This window comes from Pseudopodoces humilis, chromosome 2 (assembly GCF_049639895.1).
Source record: "Pseudopodoces humilis isolate 2021_Gansu_Grassland_sample_001 chromosome 2, ASM4963989v1, whole genome shotgun sequence".
Taxonomy (NCBI): Eukaryota; Metazoa; Chordata; class Aves; order Passeriformes; family Paridae; genus Pseudopodoces; species Pseudopodoces humilis.
In genome coordinates, this window is record NC_142201.1 from 55,317,911 (window position 1) to 55,340,711 (window position 22,801).

At 36.5% G+C, this 22,801-nt stretch overlaps 1 protein-coding gene across 5 annotated transcripts in view; it reads right to left on the minus strand.

Moving 5' to 3' along the window:
• Positions 1-611: 611 nt before the first annotated feature.
• TDRD3 (tudor domain containing 3) overlaps positions 612-22,801 on the minus strand; it is a 92,637-nt gene continuing 70,447 nt past the window's right edge. For 2 of the 5 annotated variants that reach the window (XM_005516409.3, XM_014249379.2), the window contains 2 exons: positions 4,260-4,396; positions 612-862 (listed from right to left, as the gene is read on the minus strand). In XM_005516409.3, coding sequence (XP_005516466.1) covers positions 4,277-4,396 — 120 coding nt within the window. In that variant the 3' untranslated portion in view covers positions 612-862; positions 4,260-4,276. Of the gene's footprint in view, positions 880-4,248; positions 4,397-22,801 lie in introns of all 5 variants that reach the window. The other 3 variants (XM_014249352.2, XM_014249362.2, XM_014249370.2) reach the window with 3 other exon arrangements.

A 22,801-nucleotide genomic window follows, 5' to 3' on the forward strand; every position in this document is an offset into this window, starting at 1 on the left:
TGAAAAAATTTTAGTAATATGAAGCAATAAAAGCATAGTTTAAAACTACAAGAAAGTTAGTACCGACTATCCAACAGCTTGCATATGTGCATGTATACACGTATTTATTCTTAAAATACCAATGTGCATATTTCAGTATTTTTTGTTTAAACAACTTTTCTCTACCCTTTAGAAATGTTTCTATTTCTTTAATATAAATATTCCTATAAAGAAAATATTTTCCTAAAATTATCTAGAAAATGACTATTGCAACTGATGATTTTTCTTTCATTCTCCCCTTTGACCCTCTGGTCACAGATCACGGAAATAATAAGCAAATTTGTAATTTATCTTCCAGCAACTCTGGAAAATAAACAGAGAAAACATAGTCAAAAACATATTCAGAATTTTACTGTACAATTAGCTGAATTTTTTTTAACATGTTTTCCTAATGCTAACCAAAAATCTAAATTAAATGCCCAACCCTGTCAGCTTTTGAGAAAATATGTTTTAATTTTACTTTACTAGAAGCATATTAGAAGCAAAATCAGTTCAAAATTAAGAAAAAATCACAATACATTATTATGTTAATTAACAGCAGAGGCTCAGTAAAAAGAATACAAGGCAAAGAATAGAATAGTGCACTGTGGTTTTATTGATGGCAGCAATGACAATTTGCCTCTTTCATATGTAAAAAGTATTCAGCTTCATTTAACTAAGAACTTTAAAAAAGTCTTTTGTGGTGTCAGGTCCAAATTCCTTCTGCTCACATGAGCATTCTTTGTTCCATCCTGCTGCTCGGAAAACCCCAGAATTTCTTCTAGAAGAAGTGTTCAGCAAGTTGGGAGCTGCCAGTGAATTCCCCCCGACTCCAAGAAGGTTTCTAAATGAAAAAAAAAACTAAAATAGAACAAATAAGAACAAAAAACATTGGCATTCAATAAACTGTTAAGTACTGCCCCCCCCACCTCATCCCTGGGCTTTTTGTGCAACATAGGCATCACTGTCACTTCATTTCCTTCCTCCAAAAGAGTGGATATCTGCTTTTCAGTACTTATGGAGACATAATTCTTTAAAAGAATAAATCAGAAGGCTGCACTTCAGTGCAATAAATATGATCAGTCTAATACAAAGAACACTTTCTGGTAAAGACTTCTTTCTCACAAAACCACAATTTCTCCACTGTTAAGGACTTCAATACAGATTTTATAGCAAATGTGACAAGGTGTACATTAGCTCTGTCACAAAGCAAAGGAAGACCCAAAAAGCATATAAGGGCCAAGCACTTACAGATTCATACTCATACGTTCTTTCACTCTCCTCCAAAAGGCCTGACTTCAAAATACTCATTTCTGATTATTAGCTCCCCTTTGATTTCAGACTATTAAGACATTCTATACAGAAAATGTAACCTGAGGATGTATTTTTATTACTGTTAGATTCTAATTCTTGTATCTTGACTCTCTAGGAGGAGTATCTTATCTTACAGACCTGCTAAACCTAGTATTTGACACATATCCACATAAAATTCCCTCTGATAAAATGTCCACCTCACACTGCTGGATAACAATACATAATAATTTCTATGTCAACTGCAACCACAGTGAGGTACTGACTATCCCATACTTCCACTTTATCTCTCTGTCTTTATAAAAATCACCAGGTCAAGACTTCCTGCAAGTCTGCAGTGTTTGTCCCTCTCCATGTTTTTTAGAAGTCCCCTTTTCAAATACTGAAATACTGCAATAAGATCCCTTTAGAGACTTCTCTTCCCCAGACTGAACAGCTCCATTGATCCAAATTCCACTTTTAAAAACAAACTTGGAATTTTAAAATCTTGAACCTCCTCCCATTTAAGAGCCCTTACAGTACAAAGACTTTGAACTGATTATTTGGTAATACTAATTCCAGCTGTGCATGCCTAAATTCAGCACCTGACTGAGTGTGCTGAACACTAATCCCGGAACCAGTACAGCCTCATTTGTGCATTGCTGCACCACTGCATTACAAAGTCCTCTTTGGCAAGTGATATAAGATTATACAGATAGATCTAAAAGGTTTTGGGTATGAGTTGATACTTTGACTGTATGGATCTCATGCTTCATCTTTGATACATCCCTATCATACCCAATACAAACATGGCCAGCAAACTCCAGTTTTAGTATTGTTTAAGTTGTGAACAAGATATCTTGGAATTTTAAATGTTACAAACTACAACATTAAGATTCTATGGAATTTACACATTTATAATATAAAATAATCATCATCAATGGTTTTCCATCTCTTCAGGAAAAAGACATGAAGTTACTTAATATAATAGAGAGATACCCCCTTTCAGTAAGTAAAGATGTCACTAATAAATGATCTGTTGAAGAAGTAAAGCACCCTGCAGCAGTAAGTTGTGGTAAAATTATATCTCACTGGATTCCTTAAAACTTCCCCGATAAATCTTGTTTTCATTTAACAGCTTATTAAAAACTTTAAATAAGAACAGTATGTCTTGATCTCAAAAGATCTAAGAAATGATAAGGAGGCAGAATCTATACAGAAATCCACTTCTAGGAACTGACATTTAATATTCCTGAACTTTTACATGTCAAGACATTAAAGCCATGTTGTTGTACAAGTCCAGGTAAGCTGAAAACAATATAGAAAAGGACTGTTTGATTCTCTGCCTCCTTTTAAAATCCTTAACTGATTAAGAATTGATTACACCAACCACTAATTTTTGGCAAAGCCCAATAGAAAGGAAAAGCTGTGAAGGCTTATTTTCTCTGCCAGATAAGTTTTGATAGCAGATCTGCTGACAATTTAAATCCAGATCCCATTATAATCTTTAAACTAAAGTATAGGAACACCTTCAAGGAAAAATCACCTGTGCCTTAGAAAGGTTGTTCCTTATCCACCAAGTAACTTGCTCTTGAGATACAGGAGTTACTATCACTCTTCCTGGTACCTCATAGCTGACCAAAGCTAAGTAGGGTTTTCCAGATTTATGTAAGATCAGAGAAATACCAAAAATATTACCTAAGATACAAAAAAATTTCCTGGCTTTGACTGCTGTGTACACTTCACATCTCTCATTCAACTGATCACCCCGACACTGCTCAGGGGCAACTGTGCTGGTTAAAATTCCGCTCAGTGCATATTCCAGAATAATTTCTGCATGAACAACCTTAGGACATGTTTACTAATAGTGATTGATACCTGTACTTAAAATAGAAATTCAAATTATATTGGCAAAATCAGAACAATTGTCACTTCTCTTACATTGCCAGTACTGCCATAAATGAAAAATACTTTTTAACATATACTCTAAAAAGTAGAATCATATGTTATTGTATGTCAGAAATATCAAAAGGTACAGAGAGCAGCAGCACATGTTAAGCCAAGAACATGTGGAGGACTGGAGTAATGAAAAGAACAAAAAAAGAAATTGGTAAAAATAAACTGGCTAGTAAAAAAAAAATCAGATTCAAGATAAAGACACACTGCAGGTGTACATCAAATATTATGACTTACCAAAGCTTTCTTTAGTTAGGACAGACTTTTGACCATCTTTTGTAAATGAAGGATTTAGAAGATCAACCAGTGAAATGAAAGCAGAAGAGCTTATGAGATTTGTTCAGTAAAATTACTATAACTGTTTTATCTGGTTGGCCTTTTAAACTTTCTGAATGTATGTAGCAGGTGTCCTTTCTAAGGATAATATATAATCCCTTAATTTCTGGTAATTAATAAAGTATAGGTGCAAGTATATCCTCGAGATTCATAAATATTCTTTGTCTTGGCACCTCCCTATTTAATGATGAGCTCACAAATTTTATATTTCTCTTTTTCATGCAAGAAAAACAACAGAAAGGATATTTATTCACATAAATGGCTTATAAAAAGTAGCATATGGGACCTTGGACAGAGCTAGACAGTCCTGCATTCAGCAGGGACTGCAACTGTATGTCTCAAATAAGCGGGTCTAATGTATGTGAACCAGAGAATCTTGGTGCTGCTCCCAGGTGGAAAAGCACCAGGAAAAAGCTTGCTGAGATGACATGAGTCTTGACATAAAGCAAAAGTCAAAAGCTATTTTTTGAAGTGCTTTTATTGCTTTCCCTTTTCCCACAAATATATTAAGTCCTTCTAAGCCACAAAATCCAGAGAAACAGAGATATCCAGCTTCTATCATCAATATATCAATATTCCTAAGAAAAGTATAGAACAACACAGATTTGTTTATCTTGAAATCTAAACCAATACATAAAGCACCATTACCTTATATTTACCTTTCTTTCCTTATTAATCAGTTTCTAGCTCGGGGGGGTTGATAAAATTGCTGAGTGGGTCGTGTGGACCGCCGTGGCTGACCATCACCTCCTCTGCGAAATTCTAGAGTTTGCTCATAGGTTTCTTCTTCCTCCTCCTGCGGGTAAATAGCATTGTTTTAAACAAAAGAGGTGGAAAATACATTATACATGAGTTGGTATATGCACACATACATACACACAGCACATACAGACAGACACATGAAAGGGTGAATCCATGCACACATAGCAGCTGCTGCTTCTGTGTTGATGACCACTTAATAAAATAAGTGAGGTATGGGGGTGGGCTTTTCAAACCTAGGAAAGCTAACAAAATCAAACTGGCAAATCTCAAAACTCAATCCCCAGGGCAACAGAAGTTTTTAAATATTTGCAGAGAAGAAAAAAAAAATCATATGCTTTAAATAAAAATTATTCCCCAAGAGTCATACAGGCAACAAACTCAAGAAACAAGATAACCTCAATAACCTGCCAGAGCAAGAGAAATATCAGCTTTCAGGAGTTCACAAATGTGTGTGGAAATAAAAGAACTTGGAAACAGAATTACAAGGAATCGCATCTGGAAATATGCATGCTAAATACATACATCTGAAACACTACATAAAAATCTGTGATGCAGTAATAATGAAAAAAGCCTAAAAGTAGAGTGAACAATTTAGAGATGTATTTTCTATGTGCAGCAATAACAAATACATGCTTTGAATAATGAGAAGGGAAGTAAATGTATTTGTAATATTCAGTCACTCCTAGGCATCTTCATACCAGAAAGATATTCACAAAGTATATAGAATACGAAGGTGAAAAAAGAATACATTTTAAAATAATCAAGATACTGGAGAATGACTTACAAAGATTAAAATAACTATGTATTTATTTTGGTCAAGAAATATCTAATGGAAAAACATTAATCTAGTGGAACATTTGGAGGTACTACACATTGAAGAGAGAGAAAAATTGTAAGAGTGTAAGACTTTAAATCAAAGAAAAAATTATAGGCTGAAAAAAAAAAAAGCTCCTGAGAATGAGTATGATTGTCAAACACTGTCTCAGAAAAACAGGTTTGATCTCTTTTCTTTAATATCTTTATACTGTAGCAGACACCAGGTCTAGTGGGAACTTGCTGGAAGAAATTCACTTTTGGGAAAAAGTAACTCTCAATCCCTTTTATTCACAACATAAGAATTTAAAGCAACACAAAGCAAGAGCATTGAATCATTCATTAGAAGTTCATCAACAATTCCAACACCCAGGAACTGTCAGAGTGCAGCATGCACATAACAGATTAAGCAAGTCAAAGCAGTAGAATATTTCACTCTAAACAACAGAAAGGAAAACCTTCTTTCTGTTGTGAAAAGTGAGATCTTACTCAAGAAACCTCTCTTTCTGAATTAGCATGAATGTCAATAAACATGCATTTTTAAAGCAACAGTTACAAACAACCACATTCCTCATGGTAAGGTTTCCTATTTACAGGGCACATCTGTGGTCACAGCTATGTTTCCAGATTAAGCATTACTACAGAGAGGCTGAAACAACTGTGGAAGAGAACAGATTTTTCAGCACTGAATACAGCATAACTGATTTATATCTCTTAGTTTCACTGTAGCTGAAGGCTGAGAAACAGAGTTCTGCCATAAAACTTTTCTCAATGTACTTCTTTTTACTACCTGTAGTACTATATATTCTGTCATATAAAGAGGTTCAGAGACACTGATTATCCAAATAAAAATCAATAGAGCATTAGATGTCTAACACAAAAGTCCACACAGTTTGTAATATTCCTAGTCCTAGAACAAACACTCAGTATAAGAGATCATCTCCCATCACTGACAATGCTAGCTGCGCTAGCAGCAGATGTTAAAAAGCAAGTTAAATGCCTGAAGTGGTCTAAATACCTTTAGCTCTTTCAGTATACTCTAAGCAACATGAATAGTTGAAAACAGCACAGAAATTAAATAGTTCAGTGTATAGCATCTCAACTATAATAGCCAACCTCTTTCTGAAGGTAAGCACATCAGAGTAAATTTCTACAGCAGCAAATCTTCATCAAATCTCAAAGTTAATGTTGTCGATCCTTTGAACTCAGTAAAGCCAAATTAAAACCAGAATTTATCCTACGCATTTCTATTTTGGTGTAATTGTCCTTACACAGTGAATGAAAAGCTTCACATGCATGCATTCCAAATTCAGAAATTTTACTGCAATAGGCAAGAGTGAAATGTGAAATCACATTCACTTTCTTGAGGCTCTGAATAATGTGGATGTGAGCAATGCAGCAAGTAATAACAAATGATTAACAGAACACGTTTCAAGCATTCCCTCATTCCTTTTTATGCACAGTGGCTCCACACACAGTTACTGACTGTCCTGTTGAATTCTGCCATCTTCTTGTCAGATGACACATTGATCCTAAATGGATCTAATGTTCTCCAAAATACCAATTTGCCAAGTCATATCTTTATTAAAAACGTCTTATATTACAAGTAAGTGAATTTCTTTTCTGTCATCATTTAGTAATCATTGACCCTCAATTCACTACTGCTGATCTTTCACTATTTATCGCCATTTTATTTCCACAGAATCACAGAACACATAAAGGTTGGAAGGGACCGCTCACTAGTGGTCATCTGGTCCAGCCTCTTGCTCAGGCAGGGTCATCCCAGCACACATGGCACAGGATTGTGTCCACACAGTTCTCGAATATCTCCAGTGAGGGAGAGTCCACAACCTCTCTGGACAATATGACCAGTGTGTGGTCACCTGCACAATAATGAAGTACTTTCTCATATTCAAGTGGAACTTCCTATGCATCAATTTCTGCCCATTGCCTCTTGTTCTATTGGCTGGACCACCAAGAATAGCCTGGCTCCATCCTCTGGACACCCTCCCTATGATGTTAAGATTTCACTCTCAGTCTTCTTCAAGCAAAACAGGCACAACCTCTTTATCCTTATTTCTATTTTAAGGAAATTTCTTACTACCTTAAAGAAACAATTAAATTTGATGGACTTTCATCTCAATTTATTTTAAAATTTCTCCACCCTACACTAAAAACTGCCATTTTCTGGAACAGCATGCACTCTTTGTAGGCAAAACTATGTGTATCTTATGTTCACTTCCTTGTTTTTCCTGTTCTTCAACCAAAAAAACTTTATCTGTCTATACTTCTTCCAATATAACTGCAGTCAGTTAGGTCACACATCTTGCCATCAATTCTACTTTTCCAATCTTTCTCACTGCTTACTTTCAATTTATCAGTTGCTTGTGACTCATTCTAAATTATTTTTATCCATATAAGATCTAGATTAGATTTTATAAAGCAAAGGTGACCAAAAATCTCTCTTAGAACATCTTCATTCTCCTTCGATTATCGGTAGAGGCTTTATATTAGTACACTGCTCTAAAAATTTATGTATTTTATTACCTCCATACTTCAGCTTATTTTTCATTATTTATCTAAAATTCCAGGATCCAGGACTCCATTAGTACTTACACAATGCCAACCTCAGACTATGAACACTGAGATTAAATGATAGCACTAAGCACAACTGCAAAAGACAAGAAAAAACTGGCAAATACATAGGAAAAAGCAAGGAAAAGTTCACAACGCAAACAATGAAATGCACAAAGAAATTTCTGCACCAACAGATTAGAATGAAGAGAGAGAGGGTGGAACATGCCAGCATTCCTTAGGTATTTAAAAAAAGAGGACAAACAGGGAAGGATAAGTAATTTGAAAATTCATCTTCCATTCAAAGTTTTGCTGTAAAAATCTACTGTTATCTTTGATGGCTTTTTTCTACTCATAAGAAAAATGAGAACTAAGCAAGGATAAAATGGTTGGACCCATATACTCTGAAGAGGTTCTACCACCACCATATTTGACCTGCTCAGCTTAATGAATTAGCAAGTAACTTCAGTCCAGACAGGTGACTACCAGCCTGCTTTACAATAAAAAATTCAACGGATTTCATAGCTGCAGAATACAGTTATAAATCCAGCATTTTAAACGTCACCAAACAATTTATTCTTCAAATGAACACTATTAGAATAAATTTATTCTTCATTAAAAGCTTAAATTAAAAAAGATTAAATTTATTCATTCTGAATTTCAACTGCAAGACTTCTATAATTGTATTCAAAAGAATTGTTTAGAGACTTTTTTTTAAAAACACAATCATTTGAAGTGAATACTTACAGCATAACTTCTGAGAATGAACAGGTGGATTACAGTAAAGAACCGGACAGAACTTATGCATTGACACAAAAGCTTTGCTGAATGATGTGCTCACATAAATTTAAGAAGCAGTTGCAAGTCACAGCTGATCAGCTCCTGCACTTTTGCCACTTACAAAGTAGTTAGCTCTGTCTATTACTGCTTACGGACAGAAAATTCTGCTCCATTCACTGGGCCCTTCTGCTGAAGCTTTTCAATTATAGCTCTCTGTGGGCTATTAAGGGATGAACACCCAAGCCTGTGCAGAGAGGCATAAAGAAGCAGCATGTAGAAGCAGTGTGGGGCCAGGGACTGTGGGACAAAGATGAGACAGAAGGCAAAGAAAGCAGAAGATATTTTCCATTTAGGTAGTGTCAAACCTCTGTTTCAGTTAAGCTGCAGTTTTAACTTCACCCACACTCTGAAGGCATGGGGAACTTGCTGGTTCAGTACAAAGAGACTGTTGGCTTGCAAAATGATGTTTTCTTTCATGTGCATTTCAAATTCTATTTCCTGATCCAGATTTAATGCCTCCTTGCATTGCCCACTCTGCAGGCAACAGCTGTCTCCTGCTGTTAAAACACCAAGTGATCTCTTTTTTCCTGGTTAAATTACTTTCTCAGATTTTGCTTCTTTTGCCTAATCATCCAGTGTTGAGCTCCTTGAGTACTTGTTTCGGTTTTTGCATTTTCTACTTACCAGTGCTTGGATCAATCAAAAACAGACTGCAAGATTATCCAGATGAATCAAAAAAAGAAAGCAGAGAAAACTCAAACTGTGTCCACACTTAGAAATTCACAAGTATTCTAGAAATAGCTAAATGTAATTATTTTTAAATTACTTTATATGCAATATATTATATATCCAATATTTGCAAGGGAAAAATAATTTGCTGAACTGTCTACAGAATTCTCTGGAACTTCTCCTTTATCTGAATACTTAAATGGATTCTTTGAACTCCATAAAAATTAAGAATTAAGCAGGATTTTGTGGGGGGTGAGGGGTAGAAACAGGTTTGTTATACAACTTCAGAGTGGCTTTACGCCACAATTTCAAAAATTACTATCAAATGAGGTGTAAAAATTTTAAATAAAAGAAGTATGGTTGATGTAGATTTTTCAAGGATCTTAACCAAGTACTGATTTTTTTGAAGTGTCTATTAGAGAATAATTCAACATATTTGTTCTTCATCAATTTTCTTTGCAAGATAGGCTTCTTACCTAAAATATCAGTTCCTTTCACAGAGCAATCTTCTCCCAGAATAAGCTCTGTAAGCCTGCAGATGCTCACTTTTTTTTTTTCCGCAGTGCACAACACATCTATATTAGATTGGGCCTATGGGCATTCAAATTCCTGGGTTAAATCATGATGAGAGAAGCAAGTAGAGTTCGAGGTTATACTGCAAGATCTGCATATGGCTGACCTCTCACTGATATCAGATCATTAATATAAACTCTTAGCCCTATTAATGTCTTATCTTCTACCTGTAAAGAACATGTAGGATAAGCAATTGTAAAGCACCTATAGGGTATACAAGTTCTTCTACTTGAACTTCAAGACCCAGTAAGAACCTCGCTGCTTATAGGACTTGGCAAGCATTAGGTAATTAGTGCAGATACATGAGTATAAACCCATATATGCTGCATATATAGTCCTCCATAGGTAACCCTGTTTTGACTTTCATGTCTAAACCATCAATAGCTTTGCTGAAGTTTTTAGCCCTAGCTTCACTCTGGTAAAATAGTTTATTAGGTAAAACAGTGTGACAGAAATTGAAATGTCAAATGTATTATGGCAACTATTAGAAAATTTGATTGTCCTCAAAGGGATAAAAATGACTTGATACTGTATGATTTACTAAAAAAAGCCTGTGATTTTGAAATGTAACTGCGCAAATATTGTTTGTTGCCATTCCATACGCAGGCAGAATAACCCCTACCCATTAACAAAATATTTTAATCTGCTATACTTGTGGTATCTTTCTCCTTCACTGTTTCTCAAATTTTATGAGATTTTGATGTACTATACAAATAAAATTCTATATTGTACTTTCAAGCTCTGTACAAAGCCTTTTATCCAAGAGAGAAAATCAGTTAATATTTTCCTAATGTAGAAGCAGTCGATTTCAACAGCCACATTACAACAAACTTACTGTAACAGCATTACAAAAGAAAAATAGAAAAACAATAAAACATATACCCATTGTTTCCCTTATTTACACTTAGAAAAAGAAAATTATCTTTCTGAGGATATGTCTTTTTCTCCATTGAACACAGATGGGCCACAAGCAAATATGCTCCTAACTATGGTATGTAAAGCTAAGTGGCATGGAACTATCCCATAATAACTGTTGCTTTCCCATGTTCCAAATAATATCTTCAAGACGACCCTTCCTTGAGTAGTCTTCTCTATAGCATCTGAAATAAATTAATGGTAATAAATATTTTCTGTTGACTTTAATTAACCAAACCTCAGAAAAATTTACATTTTCTTGGCAAGTTTTTGTAAAAATTTTATAAAGTACTCTCAGAACCAGCAATTTTTCAACTAATGCCTTATTACACATCACATAAAGATACTAGATTTATAATAAAATTATTTGGTAACCCTGAAAAATTTAATATACACTGTCAATTTTAATTAGACTTATCTCATTTTCCCTCTGCTGAAAATATAAAGAACCTGCGCTTCAAAACCAGCTAATTTTTAAATGATTCTGCTAGAATCATACACATCCTGAGTTTCAAGTGAAGCAATAAACATTGAAGAAGGCAGCAGAAAATTAGTAGATTTTTCAGAAAAAAAAAAAAAAGTCAAAAAATGGAAAATAAATGGATGGGCAAGGAAAAGAATTACATACTTAATCTGAGACAACTAAAAGCAACACAACAGTTAACTTGGAATCAGACATTTCTTTGTATTTCATTGTTTCAGCTGTGGAAACACAGCAGTCATTCATTTTCTAAATAGACAATTTTTCTATTACATTTCCATAAAACTAGGATAATGTAAACCTGGGGCATGATTATCCCACAGACATTGCTGACTTACTGGTTTCCCTTAAGGGAAATTCAGTTTATTCATACTTGCAGTCATTCCCTCTGGCACATGTGGAAATAAACATGTAACTCTTACTGTGCAGTTTGTGTCGAAATAGATGTACTGTCCTGCAAATTTGTCACTGTGTTCTCAATACAGCAAAAAGGAATGAATTAAAAAAATTCCTTACAAGTACATCTTTAAGCCATTCAGACCATACCCCTTTCACCTGTGAAAAGCTTCTTCACTGAGCAGTATCAATATCAAACAATAAATACTTAAAGGTTTATTTTTAATTTCTAAAAGAAAAGTTGATGCACTAAAGTGAGATATTCTATACAAATTAACACAGAACCAATGGACACATCAGGTTTTCTCCATTCATTCAGAAAAAAAAACACAAACTGGAAGTGTTTTTGCCTGGCAGGTAATATGACAGTCCTAAACTACTGCAAAAAAGAATACTTGCAGACTGGGAAAAAAAAATCAGCATTCAGTTTCTCTGAATGAAGTGCACTGGTGAGAAAAGCCTTACAAGTCCATAGAAGGGTGGGGGAGAGGGTAAGTATTTCCTGCATTGCTGAATCTGCTTTAGCACGTAAACAGAAAATCCTGACAACATAAATTTCAGAAAGAAAACATTCAGTGATGCCATGAGAATTTATCTAATGCTTTCCTGTTAGGACACTAAAAAGAAGGCTGTGTGCACAACCTCACCCATGACAGAATTTGACATATGAATCCCCCAAGTCCCACACAGAGGTGTATATTTAGTAAACAAACACCTATGTGAATTTATTTGTGAATGACTGACCGCACACAAAAAAATTAAGTAAAACATAGCAAAATTTATTTCCATAAATATACAGAAAAATTCTAAAGAAATATTAATTAATTAAACCAAAACACAACACATAGGTAGTGCAGGGACACAGTCAGTTAAAAGAGTCTTGAAACAGAATCTGCCCATGAGAGAACACAGAACAGCTCCATAAAAAAAGAGTTAACTTGAAAGTCAAGACCTCTACATTACTTATACCTTGTATGCTTTATATTTTAAAATAAAATTTGCCTAATTGCACCTATATTTTATCTAATAACCATGACTTAAAGAAAATAAGACCATGTCATCCTGCAATTTCTGCAACAGGTTCAAAAGACAATGATGGGCAAAATATGCTTAAAAACATTAGGAACTTTTTATACTGGTACAGGATAGAAAAGTTAGTGCCTGGTCACAAATGGTGTTCCCCAGGGCTCAGTACTGGGACCAGTTCTGCTTTTATATATTTATCAGAGATCTGGACAAGGGGATCAAGTGCACCCTCAATAAATCCGCAGATGACACCAAGTTAGGTGGGGCTGTTGATCTGCTGGAGGGCAGGAGGACTCTACAAAGGATCCTGGACAGGCCAGATCCAATGGGGTGAGGCCAATTGTAAGAGGTTCAACAAGGCCGAGTGCCAGGTCCTGCACTTGGGTTACAACAGCCCTAGGCAGCTCCACAGACTTGGGGCAGAGTGGCTGGAAAGCTGCCCAGTGGAAGAGGCCCTGGGGGTGCTGGTTATAGTGGCTGAACATGATCCAGCATGTGCCCAGGTGGCCAAGAGGGCCAATGGCATCCTGACCTGTATCAGCAATTGTGTGGCCAGCAGGACCAGGGCAGGGATGTCCCCCTATACTCAGCCTGTACTGGTGAAGCCACACACTGAGTGCTGTGTCCAAGAAAGACATGGCGCTGGAGCATGTTCAGAGAAGGGCAAAAGGGCTGGTGAAAGCTCTAGAGCACAAGCCCTATGAGGAGCAGCTGAGGAAGCTGGGGTTGTGCTTAGCCTGAAAAAAATGAGGCTGAGGGGAGACCTTATCCCATCCACAGTTACTCTGAAGGAGATCGTAGAAAGGTGGGGGCCAGGCTCCTCTCCCAAGTAATGAGTAAGACAAGAGGAAATCACCTCAAATTGTGCCAAGGGAGGTTTAGATTGGATATAAGGAAAAATGCCTTCACAGAAACCTTGGTTAGGCCTTGGAGCAGGCTGTCCAGGGAAGTAAGTGGTTGAGCCATCTCTATAATTTAAAAGATCTGTAGATGTGGAATTCAGGTTTAGTGGTGGACTTGACAGTGCTAGACTAATGATTTTACTCAATGATCTTCAAGGTCTTTTCCAACCTAAGCAATTATCCTAAAACTGTAATATCCAATCTTCAATAATTTTTACATCTACAGAAAAAGTTAGGAACAAAGTAAAAAAAAAGAAAAAAAAACCAAAAAAAACAAATATACAAATTTTTCTATGTGTAAAACCAATGCAAAATAACCCTGTAGCACCAATTTACTCACATTCACAAGTATTTCCCTTCCCACTTTGAAATGGAAGGAAGTCCACTTCCAGGTAGAGTGATGAACTTTTGTTGAGTAGCTCCCTCCTTCAGCTGGCCTGAACTTGTGGAAGATTGAGCTCTCAGTGGGGACTCAGCTTCACTCCTCTCCCTGGACACTGATGAAACTCTGTGATATATGGTGTGATTTCCACCAGCTGGGCCTCAAAATGCCCAGCTGTGAGGATTGCTGATGTAACCTAACGTGTGTCTGACATCACCAAAAAGAGGCTGATTATCCATACAAGGCAAAGAAGCAAGAGTGGAATGGGCCAGGAATGAATGCAAACAAGAGAAACCTCACAAGTCTGCATCCAACATCTTGTAAAATTTTACTGTCAGTTGTAGAACAATCAAAAACATTCAAACATTCATCAGCAGTGTCCTACATTGAAATGGGCCACTGGGGGACCTCTGTCAAGAAAGGAACAAAGAGTATGACAAAAACTAAACACCACTGCTTTCATTTGCTCCTATAAGCCTTGTGACCCACAGGGGATGAGAACAAATAGTCTAGAGGAAGAACAAAAATGACCACATTAGAAAAGATACGAAGAGAAGGAATAAATTCAAATATGAAGCTATTACATAACTATGCAAACCTTTTCTGCAAAAGATTCTATCACCATGAGCCTCCATGAAATAAGCTCTCAGGATTTTCACTAAGTAGTCAGAAGCAACACTCCTAATTAGGTACCAAAGGAAAAAAAACAAACAAAACAAAACACCAAAAACAAAAAAGCCCCACAAAAAAGAAAAGACAATTATAAAAGGGCTTCATAAGCATAGGAAAATCTGAACTGAGCAATGAGATAGTCCCTGATATCCACCTGCATAACCAAATTTTCCAAGTTGGAAAGTTAGAAGATTCTATCATGTTGGATATTCAATACATGTGACATACACATTAAATACATAAAACATGGATAAAAAGTCCCTCTGTATAGCCATCATATATTTATTGCTTTCTTATTAACCAACTCTCACTCTCATTAGAGAAACATATATTCCCCTTTGGCAAAGATCTCCTCAACACTAAAAAATAGAACCCACAGAAACATACAACAACCCAACTCCCCCAGCCTCCCTCCTTCTCCCCTTATCCTTCAAAAAATCAGCTCAAAAGAGTAATTTCCTACGTTCTAACATTTATGAAGAAAAACAAATCACCTTGCTAAAAAACATCTGCCTTCATGGTAAACTATTTTAAGTTATTATGTTATGAAACACTTCTTTTTTACATATTATTACTTATAATACCTGCAGGTCATCAAACAAGGAAGAAAAATGCTCAAGCAGTCCAGATATTAACTATCCCTGTACAAGGAAACTTCAGTACATCAAATAACGTATCTATTGAACATGTGCTGTGTACATAAGAATGAGTAAGATCTGGGATCACACACACATACCCCACATACTCCACAGATTTCATTATCACTTCTATTCTGCAATACTAAACCAACACTATCATGTTTCCCTTCCTTAGAAAGCAACCAGTTAGGAATACTACACCAATTCCTCTAATTTCCTCTTTAATTACAATCCTTTGAATTAATCTATGAAATATGGACAAACTCAGAACACGGAAAGTGAAGACAGGGAAATCAGGAGAGAAATAGTGATGCAAGAACAGTCCAGATATTTTTACACAAATATCTTCTTTTACTCAACATATTCAATATCAACATGGGCAATATAGAAAAATCCAAGCATAAAATCTTTCAGAATTCTCAAAATGAGATTCTGAAGAACTTTAATCACACCTGAGCACAATCAAAAACAATACTTTTACCAGGTAAAGCTATGCTATCTCAAAACAAAATTGCAACTGAGTTGAAAGGATGAGGAACAGTCTGAAAATAAACAAGGAAGGAGCCCATTGCAGCCTCCAAATAATGAATTGCCGTTATAAGCAATTACAACTGATAACAAGGGGAGAAGGAGAAAAACAGCATAATGTTCCAAGTGTGCTGCTCTGTCACGACTATTTTCAATAATTGTAAACCGCAAGAATATGTTCTTAATCTGATTTGTACAGCTGGTAATAATTTCTAACAATATTTCATAGTCTGATTAATATGAAATGCTCAAGGTGAAGACTCGAATATATTTCATAATGCCTAATGATACAAGCAGAAAATTGAAAGCTCCTAGTTTATGCACAACTGGTACAAATGACGTCCTCAATTGAAATTTGACTGCTTTTAGTTTATTAAGTAGAAGTACAGAAGTAAAGAATTAAGAAGTAAAATGCTTTAACCACCTCTCAATGTCAGTTACCACGTTTCAGCTAAGGGCTAGTAACTTTCAGAGGAATAGCTAAATTGTGAACATCTGTCTACACGGATACAAGTTAAAGTCTGAAAAAATATGTAGTTTCTCAGAGAATAAAGGTGCTAAAGAAAAACATCTACTAGAAGTTGATCAGAGTAAGTAATTTCCAAAAAGTTTGTCTCTAAAAAACTCAGCTTAATAGAAGGCTAGGGAAATAAATAATTACATAAAAAATTATCCTGAGAGAACCTGAAGGTTAACTGTGTGTAGGGCATGTATGGTGCTGTACTGTAAAAGATGTAATGGAATTTAAGACAATATTTACAGTCAGTACAAAAAGTCTCCAGTAAGAAAAAAAAAAGTTTAAGACAGATAATGGAAAGCAATTTTTCATTATCTTAAGAGGACAGGGGGGACTGAAATCACCACATCTTGACAAGACAGAAAATAAGGCACATCCCAACAAAATTACTGCCTACATCTCAAGTGCTTTGATAAAGCCAAAAAATAGCCTTTTGTGGAAACTAAATTGACACTAATAATGTTTTAGATTAATTTCAACAAATGCCTACCACCACTCTGGAAAATAAGTAGTCCAAAACACTCAGCCTTAATTTAATGAATTGAGTCACTGAATTATTTTGAACTGTAAAATTATTCTAGAGATTTTCCTAACAGTACAGAAGCCGAAGAATTAAAGACATGGAAGTCTTCTCTGATGCAACACTCAGGGATACTTTTTCTATGAGAATCTTAGATCCAATTAAGTAAACTGTACCATTCTCTTTCACCAGCCTTGGTTTTTTGTGTAGTCAATGAGGACAGAAACTAGATAAGAGATCCAACCAGGAGACATTTATCTACTGCACCTACTTAGTTATTCAGTGGGAAAGATTTCCTGCTTGACATACAACACTGAAAGACCACAGTGTGACACCAAGGGCATCCAGGCCTAAGAGCCATAAAGAAATAGCATCCAATCCTTCAAGCAGTTATTAGCCTGTCATAAAGACATTTGAATGGGTTTAAAACCTCCATAAAACAGGTAGGCAAAAGTCTTCTCCAGCTTAAAGAAGCAGCTGTAACCCTTTACCACTTAGCGGTTTTCAGCGCTGCTCTTTATACTGCTGGGGAGAGGTTCAAACACCTTCAGAAAACTAACAGGAGTTTACCTCTTCACTTACCTGAAATGGGACAGGTGTGATCCATCCCTGAATTACAGTTTAAGGTAATTCAACACACACAGAAGCTCTTAAAGCTCTGTGACAAGACACAATGTTATCAAACTTGAACTCTGAACTGTCTGCCAGCAAGAATTAACTGTAGTCCAAGATCCTGTTATTTTCTTTCCTCAGCTCACTCCTCACTGAAGAAACAAGTTGAGAAAACCTGCAAAGTGGATTTTCAGTCTCCACAGAACAAAACAAACTATACAACAACCAGGAATATGTATATTTATGCCTTAATAATAATTTTTGCCTTCTTATATCTTTATGCAGAAATACAGTGCAAGATACTGTAGAAAGAGGGAACTAAGCTAAACTATAGGCTTTACTTCATAATTTGAATTCTTAAGGAATTAGAATAATTGTAAGCAAAGAATCTGTAAGAATTCCAGCTTGTTTAGAGAACAATCAGTTAAGGCCATGACATATGTAAGTGAAACTACATACATACATAGGGAACACTAGAATCTTTATTTCCTTCATACAGCAGCAGAAAACCATAAAAGGTAACTGTAGTGTAACTCAGGTGGAAAAAGGCCTATGACATTACTAAGGAAATAGAGAATGGAAAACAAACCAAAGACTTACTTGGCTTTGGGGGAAAATGTCACAAGATAAACACTTAGACTACACATTTTCATAATTTATTAAGGTAAAAATATCCTACAGATTAGAGAATAAAATTAAGACTTAAGAGTTTAAAGTATTATCTTGACTTTATTTTTTTTTCCACAGAACAAATTAAGTGACTCAGGAAGGTCCTTTCAATGCTTTTCAGTTGTTAGTATGATTTTACATCGTTTACAAGAAAAAACAAGCAGTTCTTGTACAATGGTATTTCGGTGACTTTTTTTTTATTTGGATTAAAATACTTTAATTAAGTGACCCCTACTACATTGAGGGAACTAGTGGAATACAGTATTGTAGTGTTACATACAGGACATTTATAAGAACTCTAGAATAGTGGAATCCAAATGCAGTTTTATTATTAAAAATATTTATGACTTGCATACCAAGGACATATTTTTCAGGCACTAAGAAAAACAATAAACAGTTCTAGTGTTCTTAAATGCATTTATATTGGTATTGTATATGATTATTGAAAAAAATTCCCCACTACCTTTTGGTTTACCTAATGTAAAACTCAGCTTTATCTTCTAGCCATCAGAAAGATATATTGCTGCATGTCAGACAGACCGAAAACCAAAAATCACTTATAAAGGTTGCCAAAAGCAGAACAGAAGCTCAGATGCTTAAATAATATGTAACATCATTAAACATCAAAATAAGGTCACTGTGGTACTTCGGCTGTTCTTTAAAGTGACAAGCCAAGCAATGTTTTGCTTTGTTTTTTTTTTCCTCCCAGTGGTATACTTTCATCTGTTTCTATTTTTTGGGCAAAAAATTAAATTCAACATGAGTACTAAACAAACAATACTAAGTATTAAGGCTAAATTTATGCCTTAATAGAGTTCACTAAATCTTCTCTCAATATCAGCAACTCTTTCAAAATGGAGTGTGAATTAGACATCAGGACTCACATACAGCATATTTCTACAAGTTTTCAGTACAGATAGAGAAGAAAGATTAAGAATCTTGTAATCACAGAATATACTGAATGGAAGGGACTGACAATGATCATCAAGTCCAGCTCCTGGCCCTGCACAGGACATCCCAAGAATCATGCGCATGATAGCATTGTGCAAATGTTCCTTGAATTCTTTCAGGCTTGGTGCTGTGACACTTCCCCTGAGAGCCTGTTCTAGTGTTCAACTATCCTCTGGGTGTAAAATCTTTTCCTGATATCCTCCCCTGACTCATGCCATTTCATGCCACTTCCTTGGGTCTTGTTGTCCTTGCTCCTTCTCTTCCCCTCACAAAGATGTTGAAGACCCCAACAAGGTCTGTCTTTAGTCTCCTCCAGGCTGAACAAACCAACCTACCTCAGCCATTCTCCACAAATCTTCCCCTCAAGGCCCTTCACTATGTATTGTTTCCCTCCTCTGAATGCTCTCTAATAGCATAATGTCTTGCCCATACTGTGGTGTCCATAACTGCAGACAGGTGAGGCCAAAACACCTCGAGGTGAGGCCACACCAGTGCAGAGCAGAGCAGGACAATCACCTCCTCTGAGTGGATGATGATGCCTGATGCCTCCCCAGGACATGGTTGGCCCTCCTGGCTGCCAGGGAACAGTGATGACTCAACTTGCCGTTGACCAGGAACCCCAGGTCCCTTTCTGAAGCACTGCCTTCCAGCCTCTCTTTACCCTTTCTAGCCTAGTGTATACACTCAATCAGGATTGCCCCATCCCAGGTGGAAAATTCAGCACTTGTCCTTGTTAAACCTGATACATTTGGTGAGGGCCCAGCACTCTGATTTGTCTGGGTCTCTCTGAAGACCGTCTCTACCCTCGAGGGAGTTTACAGCTCCTCCCTATTTGGTGTCATTGGCAAACTTATTCCTTTGAGACTTATGTCTAAGTTGTTAATGAACACAGGGCTGAGTATGAAGCCTGCAGAACCCCACTAGTGACAGGTCACCAAAACTCAGATGTCACCCTATTCATTACAACCCTTTGCACCAGATCTGAAAGCCGGCTGTTCACCCAGCACATGATGTGTTTATCCAGCTGTGGGCTGGACATTTTGTCCAGGAGGATACTGTGAAAGACAGCATCAAAAGCTTTACTGAAAGTCAAAAAAATTACATCAACTGGCTTTCCTAGGTCAGCTAGGTAGGTTACTCTCTCATAGACGGAAATCAGATTTGACAAGCAGGACTTTCCTCACACAAAGCTGTGCTGTGACTGATAAGTGCATCGTCCTCCAGGTGTTTTTCAATACCTCCCAGAATAATCTTTACCAGGCTTTTACAAGGCACTGAAGTGAGACTGAAAGATCTGTATTTTCCACGGTCCTCCTTGCCCTTCTTGAAAACTCAGACAGCACTGGCCAGCTTCCAGTCAGCTGAGACCTCTCTAGATTCCCAAGACCACTCAAACATCATTGAGAGAGGTTCTGCGATTCCATCAGCCAGTTCTTTGAGGATTCTTGGATGAATCCCATCAGGCTCCATAGATTTGTAGGGATCCAGCTGGACCAGCAGATCCCACACAATTCCAGTGTCAGTTGGGAGTTGATGATTCTTACAGCCATGGTTCTCCAGTTCAGGACACTGAGACTCCCTTGGCCCATCATCCATGTTGAAGATGGAGGCAAAGAATGTGCTAAACCCCTGTGCCTCATCCCTGTCCCTGTTTGTGAGGTGACCATCCTCATCCTGTAATGGGCTGATGTCATTTATACACTGCCTATTTCCATTAATATATTGAAAAAAAACTTTTTTTTTTATTGCTCCCCACATTTCTGGCAGCTTCAACTCCAACTGAGTTTCAGCCACATGAATTTTCTCCCTACAGTGGCAAGCAGCATCTCTGTATTCCTCTCATGCCACCTGATCCTGCTTCCACTGCACATAGACCTTCCTTTTTTGCTTATTTCCAAGAGAAGATTGCTGTTCAGCCAAGCCAGCCTGCTTGACTTTGGACTTTAGGGAAATGCTTGCTCCTGTGCCCTTAGGAGCAGGTGATGTTTAAAAAGTGACCAGCACTGATGAACCCAAACACTTGCAAAAGGGACTTTACACTTAGCTAATCTGAAAATTATCTGGAACAATTGAAATAAAAATCAGCATACTATTTCCAGTAATACATGTTCCTTGGAGCCAATAGCATTGATCAGTGAAAGAAAAGTAATTACTGAAGTCAGTTTAAAATCTGTTTACTTCTCTTGTAAAGAGAAAATACAACCAAGTTACTTGAATCTTAAGTCAAAGAACTAAGCAGCATGATTTTACATTTTACATTTTACATTCATGCATGCTATCTAGACTTATATACTAATAAGAACACTGAGACAAAGAAAATTGACCAACAGTGTTCAGATTAAAAGACAAACCTGTGTATCAATGGGTGATAAAGAACTGCAAATGCATAATGAGGATTATGCTTAGCACCCAAACACAAAGAAGCAAAGAGGTAGGTCCTAATCAACTTTCTTCTGCAAAAATCCTATAGCTGCAAGGACCTTCTAGCAACAAAAGAGTAATTTGTCAGAAAACAACCCATTAAAATGATGTTCACTATGAAAATGTTGATTGGCATTTATTTTGTGTAACTGTAACGATCTGAAATTTCTTTGTTTGAATCTATATAATTCAATCAGGCTACAATGAGAGAAAAAAAGAACCTTGAAAAAGGTATTTTTCACTTCTGAATGGACTGAAAGTCCTTGGAGATTCCTCTTTTGTCTCCAGTAACAACAGAGGAAGCCTCAATGACTTGATCAGGATGCAGCATGATGTCAGGACTATGGTATTTACTGTCAGAATCACCTCTCCACAGTTTGTCCCACCCTTGTATCAGCTTTAACAAACTAACTCTGAAATAAAATAAGCCAACCTAGGTGAACAAAAATGTGATCTATTTCATTCAACTCATCCTGTGGCTATGTGACTGACAATCCAACATGACAGGAGAGGGATGAGGAGGAACACATGATTAAACATAGGCAGGAGAGGCAGGGAAAATGATTACCTTGCTACTAGGATCAAGTAGGAAATGGCACCTCACTACCAGGATCAACTTAGTCTTAATACTAGGCCAAGTTCTTAGACTGTGAATGCTAACACTCAGTGGTTTAAAGTAAAATAAAAGCCACTCCTCAAAACTGTAATCAAATGAAGAAAAGTATGATTATTAACCCAGAAAAAGGGTTTAAAAATTACAGTCATACAGTAAGTAACTAGCACCTTACAGGTCAGCTAGTAGGAAAAAAAAAGGGGGGAAAGAAAAATTTTCATACAAACAGCAATGCATCAGCTGGGAAGAGTTTCAAGTATCTTTTTAAGCACAAAAAGGCCATCTTAGAGACATCTGAGAGCTACAGGCAACAATACATGTTAAAAGACCACTGGGAAAAAACAGGAGTTGACTGTTCAGCCTCTGCAGCAGAGGCAACACGGTTCTATGACCCGAAAGCTAGAACTTAAAGCACAGCCAACTCATCATTAAGGAATCAATATGCAGATGTATATTTTTTGTGCAGCCTTTTATAGTAAGAGTAAACAGCAAATAATTGTGCATTCCTGATATATTTTTTTTAATCAAAATGTATCTCTGCTTCCATGATATTCACTGGTACAGCCTTTTGAAATTTCCAACTTCCATAAGGCTAATACATTCTAAACTTCACAAAACAGATTTTGATGCATACATGACCACTACAGTATTTGGCAAAGAATCATTGAAACAAGAATAAAATCATGATACAAAATAAAGGGATACAGATGTCTATTTTCAGTCATAC